This window comes from Lutra lutra, chromosome 10, assembly GCF_902655055.1.
Source record: "Lutra lutra chromosome 10, mLutLut1.2, whole genome shotgun sequence".
Classification (NCBI taxonomy): domain Eukaryota; kingdom Metazoa; phylum Chordata; class Mammalia; order Carnivora; family Mustelidae; genus Lutra; species Lutra lutra.
Window position 1 is genome coordinate 10,870,197 of NC_062287.1, and position 19,679 is coordinate 10,889,875.

General features: G+C 43.1%; 1 protein-coding gene across 1 annotated transcript; it reads left to right on the plus strand.

Annotated features, from left to right (window-relative positions):
- The first annotated feature begins 922 nt into the window (after positions 1–922).
- On the plus strand, positions 923–19,042 carry NNMT (nicotinamide N-methyltransferase). Its single transcript, XM_047693012.1, has 3 exons — positions 923–1,179; positions 1,944–2,151; positions 18,573–19,042. Exons 1-3 carry the CDS (start codon positions 1,026–1,028, stop codon positions 19,003–19,005), a joined length of 795 nt encoding a protein of 264 aa, XP_047548968.1. The 5' UTR covers positions 923–1,025; the 3' UTR covers positions 19,006–19,042.
- Positions 19,043–19,679: the final 637 nt, after the last annotated feature.

Below are 19,679 nucleotides of genomic sequence, written 5' to 3' on the forward strand. Positions count from 1 at the left end.
CTGCGATATGACAAGAGTCAACTAATCAACCAGTGTTTTGAACACCTCCTAGGTCAGTGTGATAGGCAAGGGGCTGAGCCATAGGTCTTGATCTAAAGGTGGTTTTCAGGCATCCTTCCCGTGAATGCTTAGTTTGGGAAGTAAGATTGACACAGACAAAACCAGGAACAAATACACGAATGACAGAGGCAAGGGTTCGGCTGAATGAGCTAATTCTAAGGGCAATGTGAGTCCAGAAAAGGGAAGGTAAGGAGTTCTTGAAGTTCTCCAAATTTCCCCTTGAAAGGACCATCAGGACTTGAATGGATTGAAATGAGTGGGGAGGCTTGGGGAGGAGGTGGTTGCCAGATGTGGAGAACTGGCAGCTGCTGGGGAGCTGCGGGTGCACAGGGAGGGGAGTGAGGGGTGTGTAGAGCTTGAAGAGAAGATTACAGGAATGTGGCCTTCCCAGAATTGGAGGAAACCTTATCCAGGTTTCTAAAAATTGCTCTTTTACCCTCTCTCATCTGCAATTCCTTCTTTAGCCAATGTTCCTTAGCTCTAAAGACATTTCCTAATCCTCTTTCTCCTCTTCCTTGATGACCATTAAATTTAAACCATTCCTTGTGACTCTCTTTTGGGAGAATCATTACGAGAATGATGTTGCTCTGGGGAGAAGACCCACCTCTCCAAACTTCGTGGTTCTTCTGTGAGCTAAATGATTTCCCAGATGAGCCCAGATGATTCTTCCCGCACTTGAACTTCACCCCTTGGCTGAGAACTGCATGTAGCTCACAGCCCTCCCCTTCCAACACACACATCTCGTAGGCGCCCTTGCCCAAAAGTTTCATCACCTCCTAGAACAGCCAAAACATTCTTGGTGCATTTCTGTTAGTGTTTAACCAAACATTGGTCTCTAAGGGGTGGGCTGAACTCTAACAGAAGAAAGATTGAAGCCTGGGACTTAAAAAGACAACTTTTGCACGTTGACTGCATGGGTTCTGGAGGAGAGGGTGGGAGGGTGGTGGACACAAGAGCGAGCCACAATGGAAACTAGCTTCACCTCCAAGGACACTTACCTGAGACACTTTAACCCTCGGGATTACCTGGAAAAATATTACAACTTTGGGTCCAAACACTCTGCAGAAAATGAGATTCTCAGGCATCTCCTGAAAAATCTCTTCAAGATATTCTGCCTGGGTAAGTTTGTGTGTTATCTGTGTATCTCTCCGCCAAACTCTGAGACATACAGATGAAATGTCAGGGCAGGGCTGGGTTTGTGTCTAATCATTGCTATGTGACAGCCCTTTCGATGTTACTTATGAATTTAAGGAGAATGAACACCAATGATTTTTTGGTATGGATATTTTACAATTTACAAAGAGCTTTTATATACACGATCTCATGTGGTTGTGCAAAGGGAAACCAGAAGGTGGGAATTCTGTCCTTGATTTCATATCAGTTTGTTAGGTGGCCAGTGCCAGCCATTTAACCATGATGGGCCGCTTAAAAAGTGAAGATTATAGTACTCACTCTAACTCAAAGGAATGTTGCGAGTGTGCATGAGATAAAAAAGACCTCCCAACGTAGGAAGAATTGGATGCTTTCTGGAGAGAGACGTAATGACCCAATTTTAAAAACAATTTTAACTTTCCCCAGAAGTATTCCTTAATAGTTTTTGCATTTTCTGTTTAGCAGTCTTTCTGGATCAGAGGTCTGTAACCAGATGTAGATCTTGTCTTCCTTCTCCTGCACCTAAAAATATCCCGGCAGCATGCCTCCAGCCTGGATTGGGGAATGGAAAATGCAAAGATATTTAAAAAAGGATTTGAGGGATGAGTGAGTAGAGAGCTGGTCTGTCTTTAGGGCTCTCTCGCACAGTGCGAGTGAAGACTGTGTGTATCAGCTCTGGGTGCCGTCATAGGATGTCCGAACCCCCTTCCTTGTTGCCTCCTCTAAACCAGATGGAGTGAAAGGGGACCTCCTCATCGACATTGGCTCCGGCCCCACCATCTACCAGCTCCTTTCTGCTTGTGAATCCTTCAAGGAGATCATTGCCACTGATTATACAGACCAGAACCTGCGGGAGCTGCAGAAGTGGCTGAAGAAGGAACCAGGGGCCTTTGACTGGTCCCCAGTGGTGACCTACGTGTGCGAGCTGGAAGGGAACAGGTAAGAAACCAAAGCCTGCTTCCCAGCTTTCTCATGGTACCTGAGGGATGGTTCATTTTTCTGACCCACAAATTATCCATAGAGTCCAAGTTAAAAAGTAAAAGAAACAGAGACCAGAGAGAAATCCAGATGGAGAATAAGAAGGAGAGAGGGAGAACGAGCCAGAGGGGAGTGGGAGTGAGTGTGTGCACACGTGTGTACCCCAGAACAGCAGAAGACACAGAGGAGAATGGAGGAGACGGCCACTGAGCCAAGAGGAGACAAAACCTTCCCAGGACAGTGCAGGGTGCAGCGTGTGGGTTAGGGTCCATGGGATAGCGACGTGGAGGACAAGTTCAGGGAAGAGGCGAAACCAGCTCCTTAGCAGCAGCTTTTGGGTGTCCAGGCTTGCCCGTCAGGGCCATCCTCCATCCCAGGGTAGGGGACGCTACCGTGAGGGCAGCTAACGCTAACACCACCAGACACAACAGAAAGCTGACCAGGTTCTCAAACTGAGATTAGCAGCATAAAGGAGTTATCTGAAAAGGATTTATCACTCGCCATCGACAAAAATCAGAGCTTGACATACTCATGGCTAATGACGGACCGCTTAGCCCACTCTGTCTACAAGTCGATTTATGCAAATAAGTCTTGTTTAAAGGATTAATTTCTTTCCACATGAGAACCAGTCAATAGCCTATAGACAGAGGTGGCCCGTTCTGCATTTCACTTTGTCTCTCTCTTGTCCTGATGTGCCTCCATCCTCTGGCGATTGTCCTGCGACGGCTCAGCTCAGTCCCGCTGTCCTGTGCAGGGGACTGTCCCTCCAGCAGCAGAACGTCTCTGCTGCTCTGGTAGCTGCCGAGGCCCCGCAGGCTCCTTTGCAAACCGTATCAAAAGACCAATTCGATATTCCTCTTCCGATCATGTGGGCCCCATCTGCTGCTTCTTACATGCTCCGTTATTTCTACATTTTCTTTTCCTGCTCTTATAGGTTTTTTGTTTGGTTTGGTTTTTTTTCTCTCTCTTTCTCCACCCTCTTGCCCATTTTTTTAAAGTAACGGTCCTTCTCCAATCCACTTCTCCCTGTATTTGCACCCCTACCTTTGCGCATATACTAATCTGTGTGGCACAGCATTGTCTCTTTCCTTACCTTTTTGCTCACAATGGGAAAGTATCCCTGTTTTTTTAAAAAGATTTATTTATTTCAGAGACCAGCGCGCGTGCACATGAGCGGAGGGGGAGAGAGGAAATAAAGTAGACTCACGTTGAGCAGGGAGCCCGATGCGGGGCTCAATCCCAGGACCCTGAGATCATGGCCTGAGCCAAAGGCAGACGCTTAACTGACTGAGCCACTCAAGTGCGCCCAAAGCATAGCTATTTTTAATGAACATATCCCATGCTTTGGTCAGGAAAGGGCTCTTTCTTCCCAGGAAGACAACCCCCTTCAAGAAACAAGTGCTTTTCGGGGCGCCTGGGTGGCTCAGTGGGTTAAAGCCTCTGCTTTCAGCTCAGGTCATGATTCCAGGGTCCTGGGATCGAGCCCCGCATCGGGCTCTCTGCTCGGCGGGGAGCCCGCTTCCTCCTCTCTCTCTCTGCCTGCCTCGCTGCCTACCTGTGATCTCTATCTGTCAAATAAAAAAAAAAAAATCTTTAAAGAAACAAGTGCTTTTGGCTCCTGGTTAAAGGAACTAGCATTTATTCATTTATTCAATGAACCCAGATTGAGCCCATATGATGTGCCACATAGTCCTTCCTATCTACTGGGATAGACTGGTGGATAAGACGAGGAAGCCTCAAGTCTCCTAGACCTTATGTCGGGGAAGGCAGGCACATCTCAGATCACTTAGGGCTTTGAGGCCAGGCTAACAATCCTGTACTTCAAGTGTGCTGAGAAGGCATGAGAGGTTAGCCAGGAAAGTGATGGGACCCCCCCACCTCCTTTACATTTACAAAGCTCCCTTTGGCTATTGTGTGGAGAATGGATTGGGAGGGTTTAGAGGAGAAAGGAGACACTTTAATCCAGGTAAGTGATGATGGTGGCTTAGACTACTGGATTGGTTGGTGATAGAGAGAGGAAGATGATTTTAAGATGAATTGTTGAGATAGGCTGGATAAAAGTTTGGTAATGATTGGTCATGGAGAATGATGATAGGAAAAGTCTCAGGAATCATGTCCGTGTTTCTCAACTTGAACAACAGGAGGAGTGAAGTAATATTCCTGAATCCCAGGGATAAATGTAAAATCATGTGATCTTAACATGTCTCTAAGGAATATGTTTACCTCTACCCTCTTCTTCTAGAGTGATGGTCAATTCATTTTTCTATATGTGCACTTAAATTTGATTCTCATGGCTTCTCTAAATGTGCTTATTCCTGAGTCAGATTCTCTTCTGAAACTAACTCTAAATTCTGCTTCTATTTCTTTAACCTCTTCATTCTTTTTCCATGGTCTGCTGAATTCTAGCTTAGTTGGAGTATTCTGAACTTCATATTTATTTTCTTACATGTTGCTGCTACACTTATCGATAGTCAGCATGGGTTGTCTGATGTAAGTTATCAAGGTGACTTGTTTATATAATTCTTTATAATATGGTATGAACAAATAGGAATTTTATATTTTGTTTCCCAATTAATGTTTTTGCTGTATGCAGAGTCACTAAACTTCCACGGGGTTTATGCTGGTCTTTTAACCCTTTTACCAGGAAAAGTAAGTCTTGAAATCAGATAGGGTAAATCCTCCAACTTTGTTCTTTTTCAAGATTATTATGGCAATTTTAATGTCATTATATATGTAAGTGTGTGTATATACACACACACACATATATTACATATATATAATATACACACATATACATATATAATACACACACATATATTATATTTAATATACATATATAACATGCATATATTACACACATATATTTAATATACAAATATATATGTTATATTTAATATATTTAATGGGAGTATAATTAATATATAGCCTTAGTTTCAGGTGTACAATATAACAACTCAACAATTCTGGACATTACTGAGTGCTCATCATAGGTGTGCTCTCAGTCCCCTTCACCTGTTTCCCCTATCTCCCCTCTGGCACCACCAGTTTGTTCTCTGTATTTAAGAGTCTGTTTCTTTTATCTATCTCCTTTTTTTTCTTCCTTTCTTCCTTCTTTCCTTTCTTAAATTCCACATACAAGTGAAATCATATGGTGTTTGTTTTCTCTGTCTGACTTATTTCACTAAGCATTATACCTTCTAGGTCTACCCATGTTGTTGCAAATGGGGGGGGGGAAATCACCTTTTTCATGGCTGAGTAATAGTCCCTTCTGTATATATGTATACACCAGCTCTTCATTATCTGTTCATCCATGAATGGACACTTGGGTTCCTTCTCAATCTTGGCTTGTAACTAATGTTGCAGTAAACATAGGGGTGCCTATATCCTTTCAAATTAGTGTTTTGTTTTCTTCGGGTAAGTACCCAGTAATGAAATTACTGGATCCTATGGTATTTCAATTGTAATTTTTTGGGGTACCTCCATACCGTTTTCCAAAGTGGCTGCATCAATGGTGCATGAGGGCTCCTTTTTCTCCACATTCTTGCCAACACTTGTTATTTCTTGTCTTTTTTATTATAGCCATTCTGACAGGTATGAAGTGATATCTTATTGTGGTTTTGATTTGCATTTCCCTGGTGATCAGTGATACTGAGTGTGTGTTCATATGTTTCTTGGCCATTTGTATATCTTTGGAAAAACACTCAGGTCCTCTTCCCATTTTAATCAGATTGTTTGTTTCTTCGGTGTTGGATTGTATAAGCTCTTTATACATTTTGGTTATTAATACCTTACCAGATATGTCATTTTCAAATAACTTCTCCTCTTCAGTAGGCTGCCTTGTTTTCTTGTTGATGGTTTCCTTCACTGTGTAAAAGCTTCTTTATTGCCATTATATTTTGAAATAAATTTTAGAATAAACTAGGGTCCCTGGGTGGCTCAGTTACTTAGGCAGTTAAGTGTCTGCCTTGGGTTCAGGTCATGATCCTAGAGTAATGGGGCTGAAACCTCGGCTCAGTGAGCAGTCTGCTTCTCCCTCTCCATCTGCCCCTCCCCTGGCCATGCATTCTCTCTCTTTCTAGTAAAGTAAGTAAAATCTTTAAATTCTGTTTTGTTTTTTTTTTTAAACATTTTATTTATTAGAGAGAGAGAGAGCACAAGCAGGGGGAGTGGCAGGCAGAAGGAGAGGGAGAAGCAGGCTCCCTGCTGAGCAAGGACACCAACTTGGGCCTCGATCCCAGGACCCTGGGATAATGACGTGAGCTGAAGGTGGATGCTTAACCAACTGAGCCACCCAGGTGTCCCCAATATTTAAATATTTAAATTTGGGGCACCTGGGTGATTCATAAATTTTAGAATAAATTTTTTTATTTCTTCCAAAAAGGGCTGCTGAGACTTTGATAGTGATCTTTGAATTTACAATTCAGTTGAAGAGAATGGGCATATGGAATCTGCAGTCCATAAACATGATCTCTCTATATATTTATCTAGGACTTCTAGTAATTCCTCCCAGTAATGTTTTGTAGTTCTCAATTTTTGTATATATTTTGTTAAGTTTGTCCTGTGTTTTATTTTCTTAATGTTATTGTTAGTTGTACTTTTTAAATTTCAATTTTCAAAAATTTGCTAGTATAGAGAAATACAATTGATTTTTATATATTGACCTTGTGTCCTATAACCTTGTGGACTTCACTAATAAAATTTAATAGTGCTTTTTGTAGATTCCAGAGGTTTTTCTATGTACAGTCTTATATCATCTGCAAATAAAAATAGTTTTACTTCTTCTATTCTAACTATATGTCTTTTATTTATTTTTCTGGCCTTATTACACTGTCTAGGACTTCCCTATCAATGTTGGATAGAAGAGATGAGAGTAATCATATGTGCCTTTCTCTACATCATAGAAAAAAATGTCCAATGATTCATCATTAAATATATTAGGTGTAGATTTTTCACAGATACTCTTTATCAGATGAAATTTCTTTATATTTTTAATTTCTTGGGAATTCTAAGTTAAATGTTAATTTTTGTCAATTTTGGAGGAATTAATTGAGAGGGTCATATGATTTTTCTTCTTGATTCTGAAAATGTGAATGATTTTGGAAGATTTTTGAATGTTTAAATCTAATATACACCCATTGGTTAAAGCAGTATCTTTCTATGTATGACTGGATGTGATTTGCTAATATTTTGTTAGAGATTTTTACATCTACATATATGAGGGATACTGAGCTATAATTTCCTTTTCTTATAATATGCTTAGCAGATTTTGATATTAGCATAATGTCAGATTCATATAACAAGTTGAAAATGTTTCTTCCTCCTCTGTTTTTTGAAAGTGTTTTTGTATTATTAGTATTATTTCTTCCTTAAATGATTCCTTCCTTAAGTGAGGCTTATACGAAGGATTTTTTTTCATGTGTGTGAAGTTTTAAAAATTCAAAATAATATTTTTATTGGCTATTTCAATTTTCCATTTCTTCTTCATTTTGATAAGCAATATTTTCCAAGGAATTTGTCCTATGCATCTTGGTTGTCAATTTTATCATCATAGTTTTTTTTTTAAACAATATATCTTTATTACTCTTTTAGTGATCTTCCTTCTTTCATTCTTGATATTGGCACTTTGTCTTCTAAAATATATCTTGATCAAGCTTGCTAGAGATTGACCAATTTTATTAACCTTTTTGAAGAACCAACTTCTGGTTTTGTTGATTTTTTTCTATTGTCTTTCCATTTTCAATTGTTTTGAATTCTGGCTTTATTTTTCTAACTTTCTCTATTCCATTTACTTTAGTTTTAATATGCTCTTCTTTTTCTTGCTTCTGAAGATAGAAGCTTAGATAATTGATTTCACACATTTGTTTCTTCTAACTTGGCCACTTAAAGCCACAAATTTCCTTCAGAACTGTTTTAGTTGCATCTCATGATTTTTGATACTTCATATTTTTATTATTATCCACCTCAGCATATTTTCTTAATTTTTAACAAGATTTATTTATTTGTTATTTGGGAGAGAAAGAGCATGAGCACAGGGGACAGGAAGAGGCAGAGGGAGAGGAGAGAGAGAATCTCAAACAGATTTCCTTCTGAACATAGAGTCCAACATGGGGTTTGATCCCACAGCCCTGAGATCTTGACCTGCGCTGAAATCAAGAGTCAAACACTTAACTGACTGAAACACCCAGGTGCCCCCTTCAACATAGTTTCTAATTTCCTTTGTGATATCTTCTTTGACCTGAATTATTTAGAATTGTGTTGCTTGATCTCCAAAAATTTCAGGATTTTCTAGATACTGTTATTGGTTTCTATTTAAATTTTATTGTAGTCAGAGATTGATCTTATGGTCAACATATGGCCTATTTTGGTTAACAATCTATGTGCTTTCTACACTGAAAAGAATGTATATCATCCTGTTGTAGGTGTAGTTTCTATAAATATCAATTAAGTCAGGTGGATTGGTAGTATTTTTCAAATTTTCTATGTGATTTTTTTGCTTATCAGTTACTAATAGAAAGGTATTAAAATCTCAGATTATGATTGTGGATTTATCTCTTGTTCCCCATCATTCTGTCAACTTTTCCTTCATACATTTTGAAGCTTTGTTGCTACCTGCATATATTTTTAGGATTGTTTTGTTTTCTTGATTTATTGACCATTTTATCTTTAAGAAATACCTCCCTTTACTGTTAGTAATACACTTTGTCTTAAAGTCTACTTTGGGGCCACCTAGATGTCATTAGGCATCTGCCTTCAGCTCAGGTCATGATCCCAGGGTCCTGGGATCGAGTCCCACATTAGGCTCCCTGCTCAGCGGGGAACCTGCTTCTCCCTCTCCTACTCCCCCTGCTTGTGTTCCCTCTCTCCCTGTGTCTCTCTCTGTCAAATAAATAAATAAAATCTTTTAAAAAATGAAAATAATTTAAAAAGTCTGCTTTGATATTAATATGGCCACATCAACCTTCTTATGCTTGGTATTTGGATGGAGTGGTAGATAGCCTCAAAGATGGCTCCCAATAATCTTAGCTCAAATATTCATCTCTTGTTTAATTGCCTTCCCTTGGGTGTCCATTGGATTTAACAAGTACTATGTAGCAGAATACTAGGACACTAGTCCTGAGATTAGCTTACAAAAATACTATGGCTTCCCTTTTGGATAGCCCCCTCTCACCTGCTTGTCTGGAGTGAGCTTGGAAGCAACCCCCCCCCACCCAATTTTACCTTCAAATCAGACTGAAGACATGACCAACACTGCATCATGAAAGACCTTGCATCAGAGGTACTTAGCTAATCTGTGCCCAGGTATCTGATCCACAGAAACTGGAAGATAAGTGTTTATTATTTTAAATTGCTAAGTTTTAAGGTAATCTATAATGCAGCAATAGATAACTAATAGACGTGGTATATCTTTTCCACCCTTTTGTTTTCAACCTATGTTTTTTTTAATACCTAAAATGTTTTTCTTGCAAGTGGTATGTAGTACATCTTGTTTTTCAATCCAGTGTGGTGATTTCTGCCTTTTAACTGGATTCTTTAGTTCACTTATATTTAATGTAATTACTGATAATCATCTTGGTATATATTTTCTACTTGTCCCATCCGTTTTGTTGTTCATTTATGCCTTTTTTCCTGCTTCTCCTTGGTGTAATAATTTGATATTCCACTAGTACAGATATAAAGATTTTTAGTACTCCTTTTTATCTTTTCTGTTGACTCTAATCTTTTCTATTGACCTCTTTTGTGTTTTGTGGGGTGTATACATGTATGTGCATGTGGAATTTTTCTAGAAATTTCAGTATGTATTTTTGACATATCTATTACCTCAAGAAGAACATAAGATATTATAACAGTGTAATTCCTTTAACCCACTCTTGCCTTATGCACCTCTCATATATTTTACTTTATATATATGATAACATTATACATTGTTATTATTTCTTTAAAGATTTTTATTTATTTATTTGACAGAGATCACAAGTAGGCAGAGAGGCAGGCAGAGAGAGAGAGAGGGAAGCAGGCTCCCCGCTGAGCAGAGAGCCCAACGTGGGGCTCAATCCCAGGACCCTGGGATCACAACCTGAGCCAAAAGCAGAGGCTTTAACCCACTGAGCCACCCAGGCGCCCTTATTATTTTTGCTTTAAAAAGTCAGTAGTGCTTTTATTTATTTTTTATTGCTTTATTCTTTTATTGTGGTTAAAAAACACACTATAAAATGTAGGATCTGAACTATTTTTAAGTATACAGTTTGGTAGTTTTAAGTATATTCATATTAGCCAGTGGTATTTTAAACAAACATATATAAAGTCTTTTATATATGACAGTTTTATATATACATACACACACACAAACACACACACACACACACACACACATACATACATACAGTCTTCTATATATGTATAGACAGATATCTGCATATCTGTCCCGTCTGGTATTCATCATTCCTTTCTGCAGATCTAGACTTCCATATGGCATCACTTCCCTTCACCTGAAGAGCTTCTCTTAGCGTTTCTTAAAATGCAGGTCTGTTAGAAACAAATTCTCTCAGCATATCAGTGTCAGGTAGAATCAGTAATTTTTTTCTTCCTCATAAAATGAGGACCTTAACAATTTTTGATAACCAGAGTCCTTCTGTCACCTCTTTCCACAGTGTTTATTGTTAAAATTGGAGATTTTAGGGTCACCTGGGTGGCTCAGTCAGTTAAGTGTCTGCCTTTATCTCAGGTCATGATCTCAGGGTCCTGGGATGGGCTCCCTACATTGGGCTCCCTGCTCAGTGGAGAGTCTGCTTCTCTCCCTTCCTCCTCCCCTCCCCCTTGCTTGTTCTCTCTCTCTTTCTCTGTATTAAATAAATAAATAAAATCTTCTTTTAAAATTGGAGATTTTAAATCCAAATATTATAACTTAAAGCATCATTCTCATGTTCTTTTGAGTTCAGTTTGGGCATTTGCTTTCAGTTTGTAATCGTATTTGCAATGATGTGAACATTTTTTTTTTTAAAGATTTTATTTATTTATTTGACAGACAGAGATCACAAGTAGGCAGAGAGGCAGGCAGAGAGAGAGAGAGGTGGAGGCAGGCTCCCCGCGGAGCAGAGAGCCCGATGTGGGGCTCTATCCCAGGACACTGGGATCATGACCTGAGCTGAAGGCAGAGGCCCAACCCACTGAGCCACCCAGGCGCCCCTGATGTGAACATTTTAATCTTATGTTCATTTTATATGATTTTTCTAGTTGTTTAGTTTTTAATTCTGATTCATCTTTTGGTCCACTGCGTAGACCTTCAAATAAGGTTTTCAAGAACACGTAAATGACATTTTCTAAGCCTGTGTATATTGGGAACATGTTTTTGTTGCCTTTATATGTGAACAACACCATAAAATTGTTTAACGTTGCCTAAATATTTCTCCATTTCTCCCCCTCTGGCATTTAGCAAGAAGTTGAGAGGCTACTTTAATATGCCATTTTAACCTATAAGCTCCTTACTTAGAATTTTATGCTAGCTGTGGTCTTCAAACTGAAGATAATGTTCTTCAAAATAAATATAATTTCAAGCCTCTTTTTTTTCTATCAACTAGGCGATTCCACAGAATGAAACTGGTATTAACTAGGGATAAAAAACAAAACAAAACCCTGGAGCTATGAGGATTTGGGCAATATTCAAGATGATTGAATAAATAAGGAATTTCCCAGGGTTTATAGAATTTCAGGGAAAGTTGATAAGAGAGTTTTCAGTCAGCCAGACAATATACCTTTCTGAGGTCCAAATCATATGTCAAGAAGGCTTTTGAAACTCTCTTCTCAATTTCCCTGGCTATCACAAGCCTTTCCATCTCATGCAGAAATGAACCCCTTACACTCTAGCAGGATAGTAAAAAGCTTTGCTGCTTTCCTCATGGCAGAATCATCAGCTTGTTAACAACCAGCTCCTGATCGCAGTTCAAGTAAGGAACTGTATTTTTTGGCAGTAAAATTCTGCGTTCTCACTCTTATCCTTGTACTAGATCCTGTGGCTTCAACTCTTTTGAGAATGATAGCGATCTCATTCGACTTACGTCTCTCTTGCATCTTCAAGGACCTCTATCAGCCCACAACCTATTTCCTTCGAGATTATTCCTTCTTTATCTGAAGCTGTTTCTTGTGCGGACTGCTGCCAAAGACAACGGGAGCTGTCTCCTGTTGCTCGGCCTTGGCAATGGGATTCATACACTTAGGGACCAGTCACTTTTAAAACTATCCAAGAGGTTGTAAGGCAGTGGTACCCACCTCTGGCTTCATGTTATTTATTTCTCAAGTCAGAGAGTCACCTGCTAAGATACAAATATTCTGGCACGAATCAAGGAAAATGAGATTTGACCTGAAGAAATCCTAGAAACGGCGCTGACGGACCTCCGGATTTCTGGAAATTGCGGGCAACGACCTCCCTTGTGGTTCTCAGACTGAGCAGTTCCGTATCACCCGGGAGCCTGTAAAACAATGCAGACTCTCAGGCCCTGCTCCTTACCGCCAGAACCAGAGGATCCGCATTTTAATGAGATCTGTTGTTGGGGGAGATGGTAAACATTTTGCAATTTGAGAAAAGCTGGTGTCTAGAACAGAGCTTCCCAGCATGCTGGTGATTGGGAATGAGTCACAGGTACACTCTACAAGTTCTCCTCTGTCCATCCTCAGGGCAGCCAGGAGGGGCCTGGGGAAGCCGGAGCCCCCCATCCCATGGGGGGGGCCTTTACAGAGAGCAGCTCCTCCGCCTACCTCCGCAGGTGTGACAGAAGGAAGCTTGAGCACCTGTAGAGATGAAGTAAACGTTCTCTCTACAAAGATTCTCATGTCTGTTTAAAAAAAGGTTTCTTGCCCAAAATAGACACACTTGGGGTGCATTTGTCCCACAAAGCTCTTGAAGTTCCTCTATGCTGAAGCATCTCTGTATTTTCATGTCTTGTGAAAGAGTGGTATTCCTTCTCCGCTTCAAGATCTTGACGGTCATAGTGAGTGTTTCAGTGGTACCTAGGAAAAGACTCCCTTTGAAGCGAGCCTTTCTCTTAGACGTTCTCCCTGCATTCTGTCTCTGGGGAGAGGCACAGGGCAGGCTGAGGAAACCTCACCTGGCCGTTCCCTTCAAATTGTAAGCATTTCTATTTGTGTGTCTGGAAGGGCCCCAAATCGAGCTCTGATCTTCCCAAGTTGGCTCCATCTCGTGTACTCTCATTTCCCTGAGCGTTGCCATTATCTAATTACTTGAACAACCCAGAAGCCTAGAAGCCAAACTTGCCTTCTCCCTCCAGGCCCTGCTCTCTGAGCTGCACCAAGTTCTATCCATTTTACCTCGGAGTTTCTCCCAAACCAGTACGTCTTCCAATATTTTCTATCCAGGCTATTTTCCTGGCCCAAGCCACCAACCCCCTCTCTTAACTGGCCTTCCACCTCTACTCTTGTCCTAAAGTGATTGCCTCAAAATGTAGATCTGATTATACCACTCTCTTCCTAAGCACCCCTTCATAACTTCCCATGGCTTTTAGTATAAAAAGCAAAATTCTTAACATGGTCCCCAAAGCCCTGTCTGGTCTAGGCACATGCTGACCCCATTGCCTCACTCCCTGCCACACTCTACTATGTTTTCTGAGATCCAGCTTCATTGGTCTTCCTTCTGTCTTTTCACCCACCACATGACCTTTGCACATGCCATTCCTCCTTATTGGAATAGCCTCCTCCCCTCCCTATTCTCTGTGGCCTAGTGAACTCTCCTTTATTTTGTCTCCGCTTGCCTGACTCTGTTTTGGAGGAGCTTTCCTTGATACTCTAGACCAACTCAAGCTTCCAACATTCTTTTGTTGGCTTCGTGGCCCTCTCCTTCCTCGCGTTTATGACAGTATTAATTTGTCACTTTTGCGCATGATCATTGGATTCTTTCTCCCTTCCGCTCCAGACTGTTCCAGACTGTAATCCCCATGGCAATAGGATCTGTTTTTCATTTGTTCTGTCTTGGGTCCCCATTGCCCGGCACCGTTCCTACCACATCACAGAGGTTCAAAAAAAATGGTAAAATCAATAACTGCATGCCTTTTGCTTTCTAACTTCTCCCTCCTGAAATGTCTGTCTCTCACCTGATTCAGCTGTGGCCTGCACCAAAGGCTTACTAACGATTATTCCTGGCTCATACAGTCCTTACACTGATATCCAAGCTTATGCAGCTTTTTATATCCTTTACACATTTTGTTGGTTCTCCCTCAGGAGGGCCTGCTGGAATGTCTGGGAACGGGGCTTTGGGGGGTGAATGTCATCCAAAGATCTCATCCAGGGGCTTCTGGTCCGCCAGCTGCCTTGCAGAGATGGGGCAGGAGGACCCTCCTCTAAAACTCAGGGTAATTTCTTGGGATGTGGGGATACACTCTCACCAAACACTCTTCCCAGGAGCCCTACTCTGTATCCCCTCTCTCCCCGTCCCTCCCCAGCTCCCTCAGGCTTCAGGGAGTGCATGTTTATAAAGGAAAGAACCACCCTTTTTTACACGTGTTGAAAAGAGCAGATCATCAGCCCTAGAGGAACAGTACACTGCCGTTAGCTTCCTGTGGAACTGCCTGACTCCCTTCTGGGGTGTATTGATTCCCTAACCCTTGAGCTGAACGTGTAGCTGAGCAGTAATTACCTGTGTCTCCAGGCCAGTCCATTTCCCTGCCAGTGAGCACAACGCAGACGCTGAGAAGCCCTGAGGTGGCATCTTGGCACAGCTAGCAGGGCTACCGAGTCCCCCAGCGTTTGCTGCGGTCCCAGGGACAAGCGGGTCTCCACGGCAGTGAGTGTTTCCAGCTAACTTCCCTCTTAAATTGGCATATTCTTTGTGAGCTTTCCAGACTTCGCAGTGTGTCTCCCTGTTTGGGAACAATTTCCATCATCAACTGACTGGAAAGGACTAGCTCTGTGGTAATGGGTGTCTTTCAAATAGCTTAACACACAAGAAATAGGGCACAGAGGTCCAACCTGCTTCTGACGTCATCACTTAAATACACAAGCCTGAGGTGTTCCCAGTGGAGAGGATCATCTTGAAACACGTTCAAAAAACACACTGTGGGGGTGCCTGAGTGGCTCAGTGGGTTAAAGCCTCTGCCTTCGGCTCAGGTCATGATCCCAGCCTGGGATCGAGCCCCGCATCGGGCTCTCTGCTCAGCGGGGAGCCTGCTTCCTCCTCTCTCTCTCAGCCTGCCTCTCTACTTGTGATCTCTGTCTGTCAAATAAATAAATAAAATCTAAAAAAAACAAAACACACTGTGTTGTCACTCCCTCGGCTTTTTATCTGCACTTCGGTTATCCGGATGTGCAGATAGATTATTCGAATTTTTCTATTCTAGATTAATTCACCTAAACAAATCTGTATTTCACAGACTTCCATCATGTTGAATTGTTATTTTTTATTCTTAAAATGTTTGGTCAAATCGTCCACATTCTAGGAGGCTGAATGGCAGCTTTGTAACTGACTTCCTTGCTTTTAGAATGACTAACCTTTCCTGATTGCCCAAGACGGAGAGGGGTTCCCAGGACATGGGATTTTCAGGGGGAAAACCAGGAAAGCCTGGACCAATCAGGACAAACAGGTCACCCTACTACCATTTTACCCTTGATAGGAGAGTAGCTAGACCCAACCAAAGGTAATTATCATTCCTTGTCTCCCCTGCTTTATTGGGTGGTAGGAATTCCCTGAAGCCATTACCTTGCTAAGCTACTTCTCTTTCTCTCTTTAGTATAACAGCTTTCCCGAGACAAAATTACAATCACATGTGATTCACCCATTTAAAGTGTGCAATTGGATAGTTCTCAGTATATTCATGTAGTTGTGCACTCTTCACCCCAGTTCTGGAACATTTTCATAACTCCTCAAATCCACCCTGTACCCACTGGCAGTCATTCCCATCATTTCCCAGATCCTCTCCATTGGCAACCCCTGGTCTGCTTGTGGTCTCTGTAGCTTTGTCTTTTCTGGACATTTCATGTAAATGGAATCATACAATATGTGACCTTTTGCTTCTGTTTTCTTTCCCTTAGCAACCTGTTTCCAAGGTTCTTCCATGTTACAACATGAATCAGTATTTCATTCCTTTATACGACTATGATTCCATTGCATGGGTATACCACACCTCATCTATTTCCTCATAGGTTGGTGGGCATTTGGGTGGTCACCATCTTTTGACTATGATGGATAATGTTGCTATAATTACTCATGTACAAGTTTTTGTGTGGGCATATGTGTTCATTTCTCTTGGAATTTCTGGGTCATGCAGTAACTCTGTGATTACCGTTCTGAGGAACTTCCCCCAGACTTGTTTTCCAAAGTAGCCGGACCATTTTATATTCTCGTCAGTAGCGTGAGATGTTCCCGTCTCTCCATGCCCTTGCCAACACTTGTGACTGTCTTGTTTATTACACCTGTCCCAGTGGATGTGAAGTGGCATCTCACAGTTTGATTTGCATTACTCTGATGACCAAAAATGTTGAGAATTTTTTTCATATACTTATTGCTAAACCTCTTAAGTGGAAAATTATAAAGGATATTTATAAATAGCTGATTTTATGCACTGGGCTTATGATATTTTTAAAGAAATTTATTTATTTATTTGACAGAGAGAGCCAAGCAGGGGGAGTGGCAGGCAGAGGGAGAAGGAGGCTCCCCATTGAGCAGGAAGCTGGGCATATGGCTTGATCCCAGGATCCTGGGATCACACCTGAGCCCAAGGCAGATGCTTAACCAGCTGAGGTTAAGTCGGCACCGCTGGGTTTAAGATTTTTACTAAATATTGAAATAGGATGTTCATAACCAATTGCTGTTACCTCAAATCATTCTACGTAGACGTACATTTCAAAGTGTTACTTAAACCATTGACTTTTCCTGGCGACCAGAAGTGATCCCAGGGTAAGTCCATCTCTCATCTGTTTTGATGTTGGGCCATTCTCTCCATCAAGCCTTGCTGCCCAAGGGGCTGTCTTCTTCTGGAGCCAACGGACTGTGTGTTGACTGAATGTAGGCCTGGATGTGCACCCCTGGTGTTCTCTCTCTTGATTAACTTCCTCAAAGTGCTGGATATCCAGTCATCCCTCCTATAATTCGGGCTCTGTGGCCTTCTGGGCACTTTAAGCACCTGTTTTTGCTTTTCCCTTAGCTCTCTGATTTGCGGCTACTTCTTTTTCCATACCTCCTGTTCACTCTGTATGCTCCTCTGTCGGCTTGTCCCCTCAGACCTCCCCTAACAAATTCCAAAAGGATCCAAGGCCTCTATTCCATCTCCTGTCCTCGCCTTCCCTGCCTCTTTTACAAACTGGTTTTCTCTCAGGAAACGGCCTGTTTCGGCAAAAAAGGGTGGCATTCTGAGCAAGACCACTGAGAAAAGGGTCCCCTTGAGAAAACATGCTCTCTATCTGGAATATGTTTTGGGGTTTGAGAATAGCAACTAGTGGTTTTCTTCTTTCTAGAGGGGGCCCTGGCCGTGGTTGTGTTGCAGTTACCCACCATTTCTGTAAATGTCTGCGGAGGACCCCACTCACTGCCCCAGCCTGATCAGCAGATACACAGAAATACTGTTTCCACATTTTATTTTATTAAAGAGTTCATTTATTTATTTGACACAGAGAGACCGTGAGAGAGGGAACATAAGCAGGGGGAGTGGGAGATGGAGAAGGAGGCTTCCTGCTGAGCAGGGAGCCCAATGGGGGGCTCCATCCCAGGACCCTGGGATCATGACCTGAGCCGAAGGCAGATGCTAAATGACTGAGCCCCCCAGGCTCCCCTGTTTCTACATTTTTTTTTTTAAAGATTTTGTTTATTTATTTGACAGAGAGAGAGAGAGAGAGATCACAAGTAGGCAGAGAGAATGGAAGGGAAGCAGGCTCCCTGCCTAGCAGAGAGCCCGACGTGGGGCTCGATCCCAGGACCCCAGGATCATGACCTGAGCCGAAGGCAGAGGCTTTAACCCACTGAGCCACCCAGGTGCCCCCTGTTTCCACATTTTAAAGCCATTATTGCCTGATATGAATGGGCGTAGTGGCCACTATGTTGCAGTTTGGCAGAGGAGACAAGTGTAATAAATAAACAGTGTAGTAGTAGTAGTAGTAGTAAATGAGCCAGGCAGTGTTCTTAGCAGTGAAGGAAGAGTAATTCCAGTCCACGGGAGAAGTGGGCATTTACCCACTTCAGAAGAAGACGGAGGCCAGCGCAGGGTAACGGCGTCACCTTCACATGCAGAATGGCCCTTCATGCCTCCCTTTCTCCATTGTTCCCACAGGGATGTCCCCAAGGATACACCCCTTGGGACACCCCTGCCATTTTCAGCCCTGACCGAGGAGATGCGGGGTTCTCCCGCGCACAGGGTGGCAAGCGGCGCTGGCCGGCTTATGTCTTTCAGAGCCAAGGGGCCGGAGAAGGAGGAGAAGCTGAGACGCGCGGTCAAGCAGGTCCTGAAGTGCGACGTGACCCAGAGCCGGCCGCTGGGCGCCGTGTCCCTGCCCGCCGCCGACTGCGTGCTCAGCACCCTGTGCCTGGACGCCGCCTGCCCCGACCTCCCGGCCTACCGCGCCGCGCTCCGGAACCTCGGCAGCCTGCTGAAGCCGGGGGGCTTCCTGGTGGTGGTGGACGCCCTGAAGAGCAGCTACTACATGATCGGCGAGCAGCGGTTCTCCAGCCTCTGCCTGGGCCGGGAGGCCATAGAGGCTGCGGTGAGGGAGGCCGGCTTCTCCATCGAGTGGTTCGAGGTGATCTGCCAGAGCTACTCCTCCACCATGTGCGACAACGAAGGGCTCTTCTCCCTGGTGGGGCGGAAGCTGAGCAAAGCTGTGTGACCCGCTGTGGTTGCGATTAAAGCAATTCCTCTGCCTGGAGCAGTTAACTCCCGTCCCTGGTTCTAACTGCCACGGTCACGGTGCCGAGGGGAGCGGAGCGGCTCCTGGGGGACAGAGTGGGCACGGTGGGTGGGTGGAGGAGCTTCTGGGTGACCGCGGGCTCCCCGCTTCCCAGGTGTGCTATGGGGACCCAGAGATGAGCAACCCGCACGTCCGGTCTTCACCACCCATGACTAGAAAAGGAGACCTCCTTCTCCTGAAGCACCCCAGTCATGGCCACTCAGGGCCTACACACCTGCAGAGCAGTGTCTGCGGGGATGAGCTCTCCTCCCTAGGGGGCCTGCTGCCGCCTCCTCTCTCAGGAGCATGCTTCTCCTGATTCTCATCAAGCTCCTTCTCTGGGGACCCCATCCTCTGTTGGGGTCCACGGGTGCCACCACCACATCTGGGGGCAGAGCAGAGCCAGGACCTTTGTTCCCGGTCCTAAGTATGCGGCGGGCCCTTCTCCCCCTTCCTTTAACACACTAGGCCAAGGCTGTGACTTCCACCTGAAGGTTGGGAGTTTGCAAGAGATGTAACAGGGGCTGTCTCACAGTGGCTATTAGAAACAGGTATCTTCAGAGTTCACATCCTTTGGGGGTTCTGGGAAGTGGCCCTTTATTTTTTTTAAGATT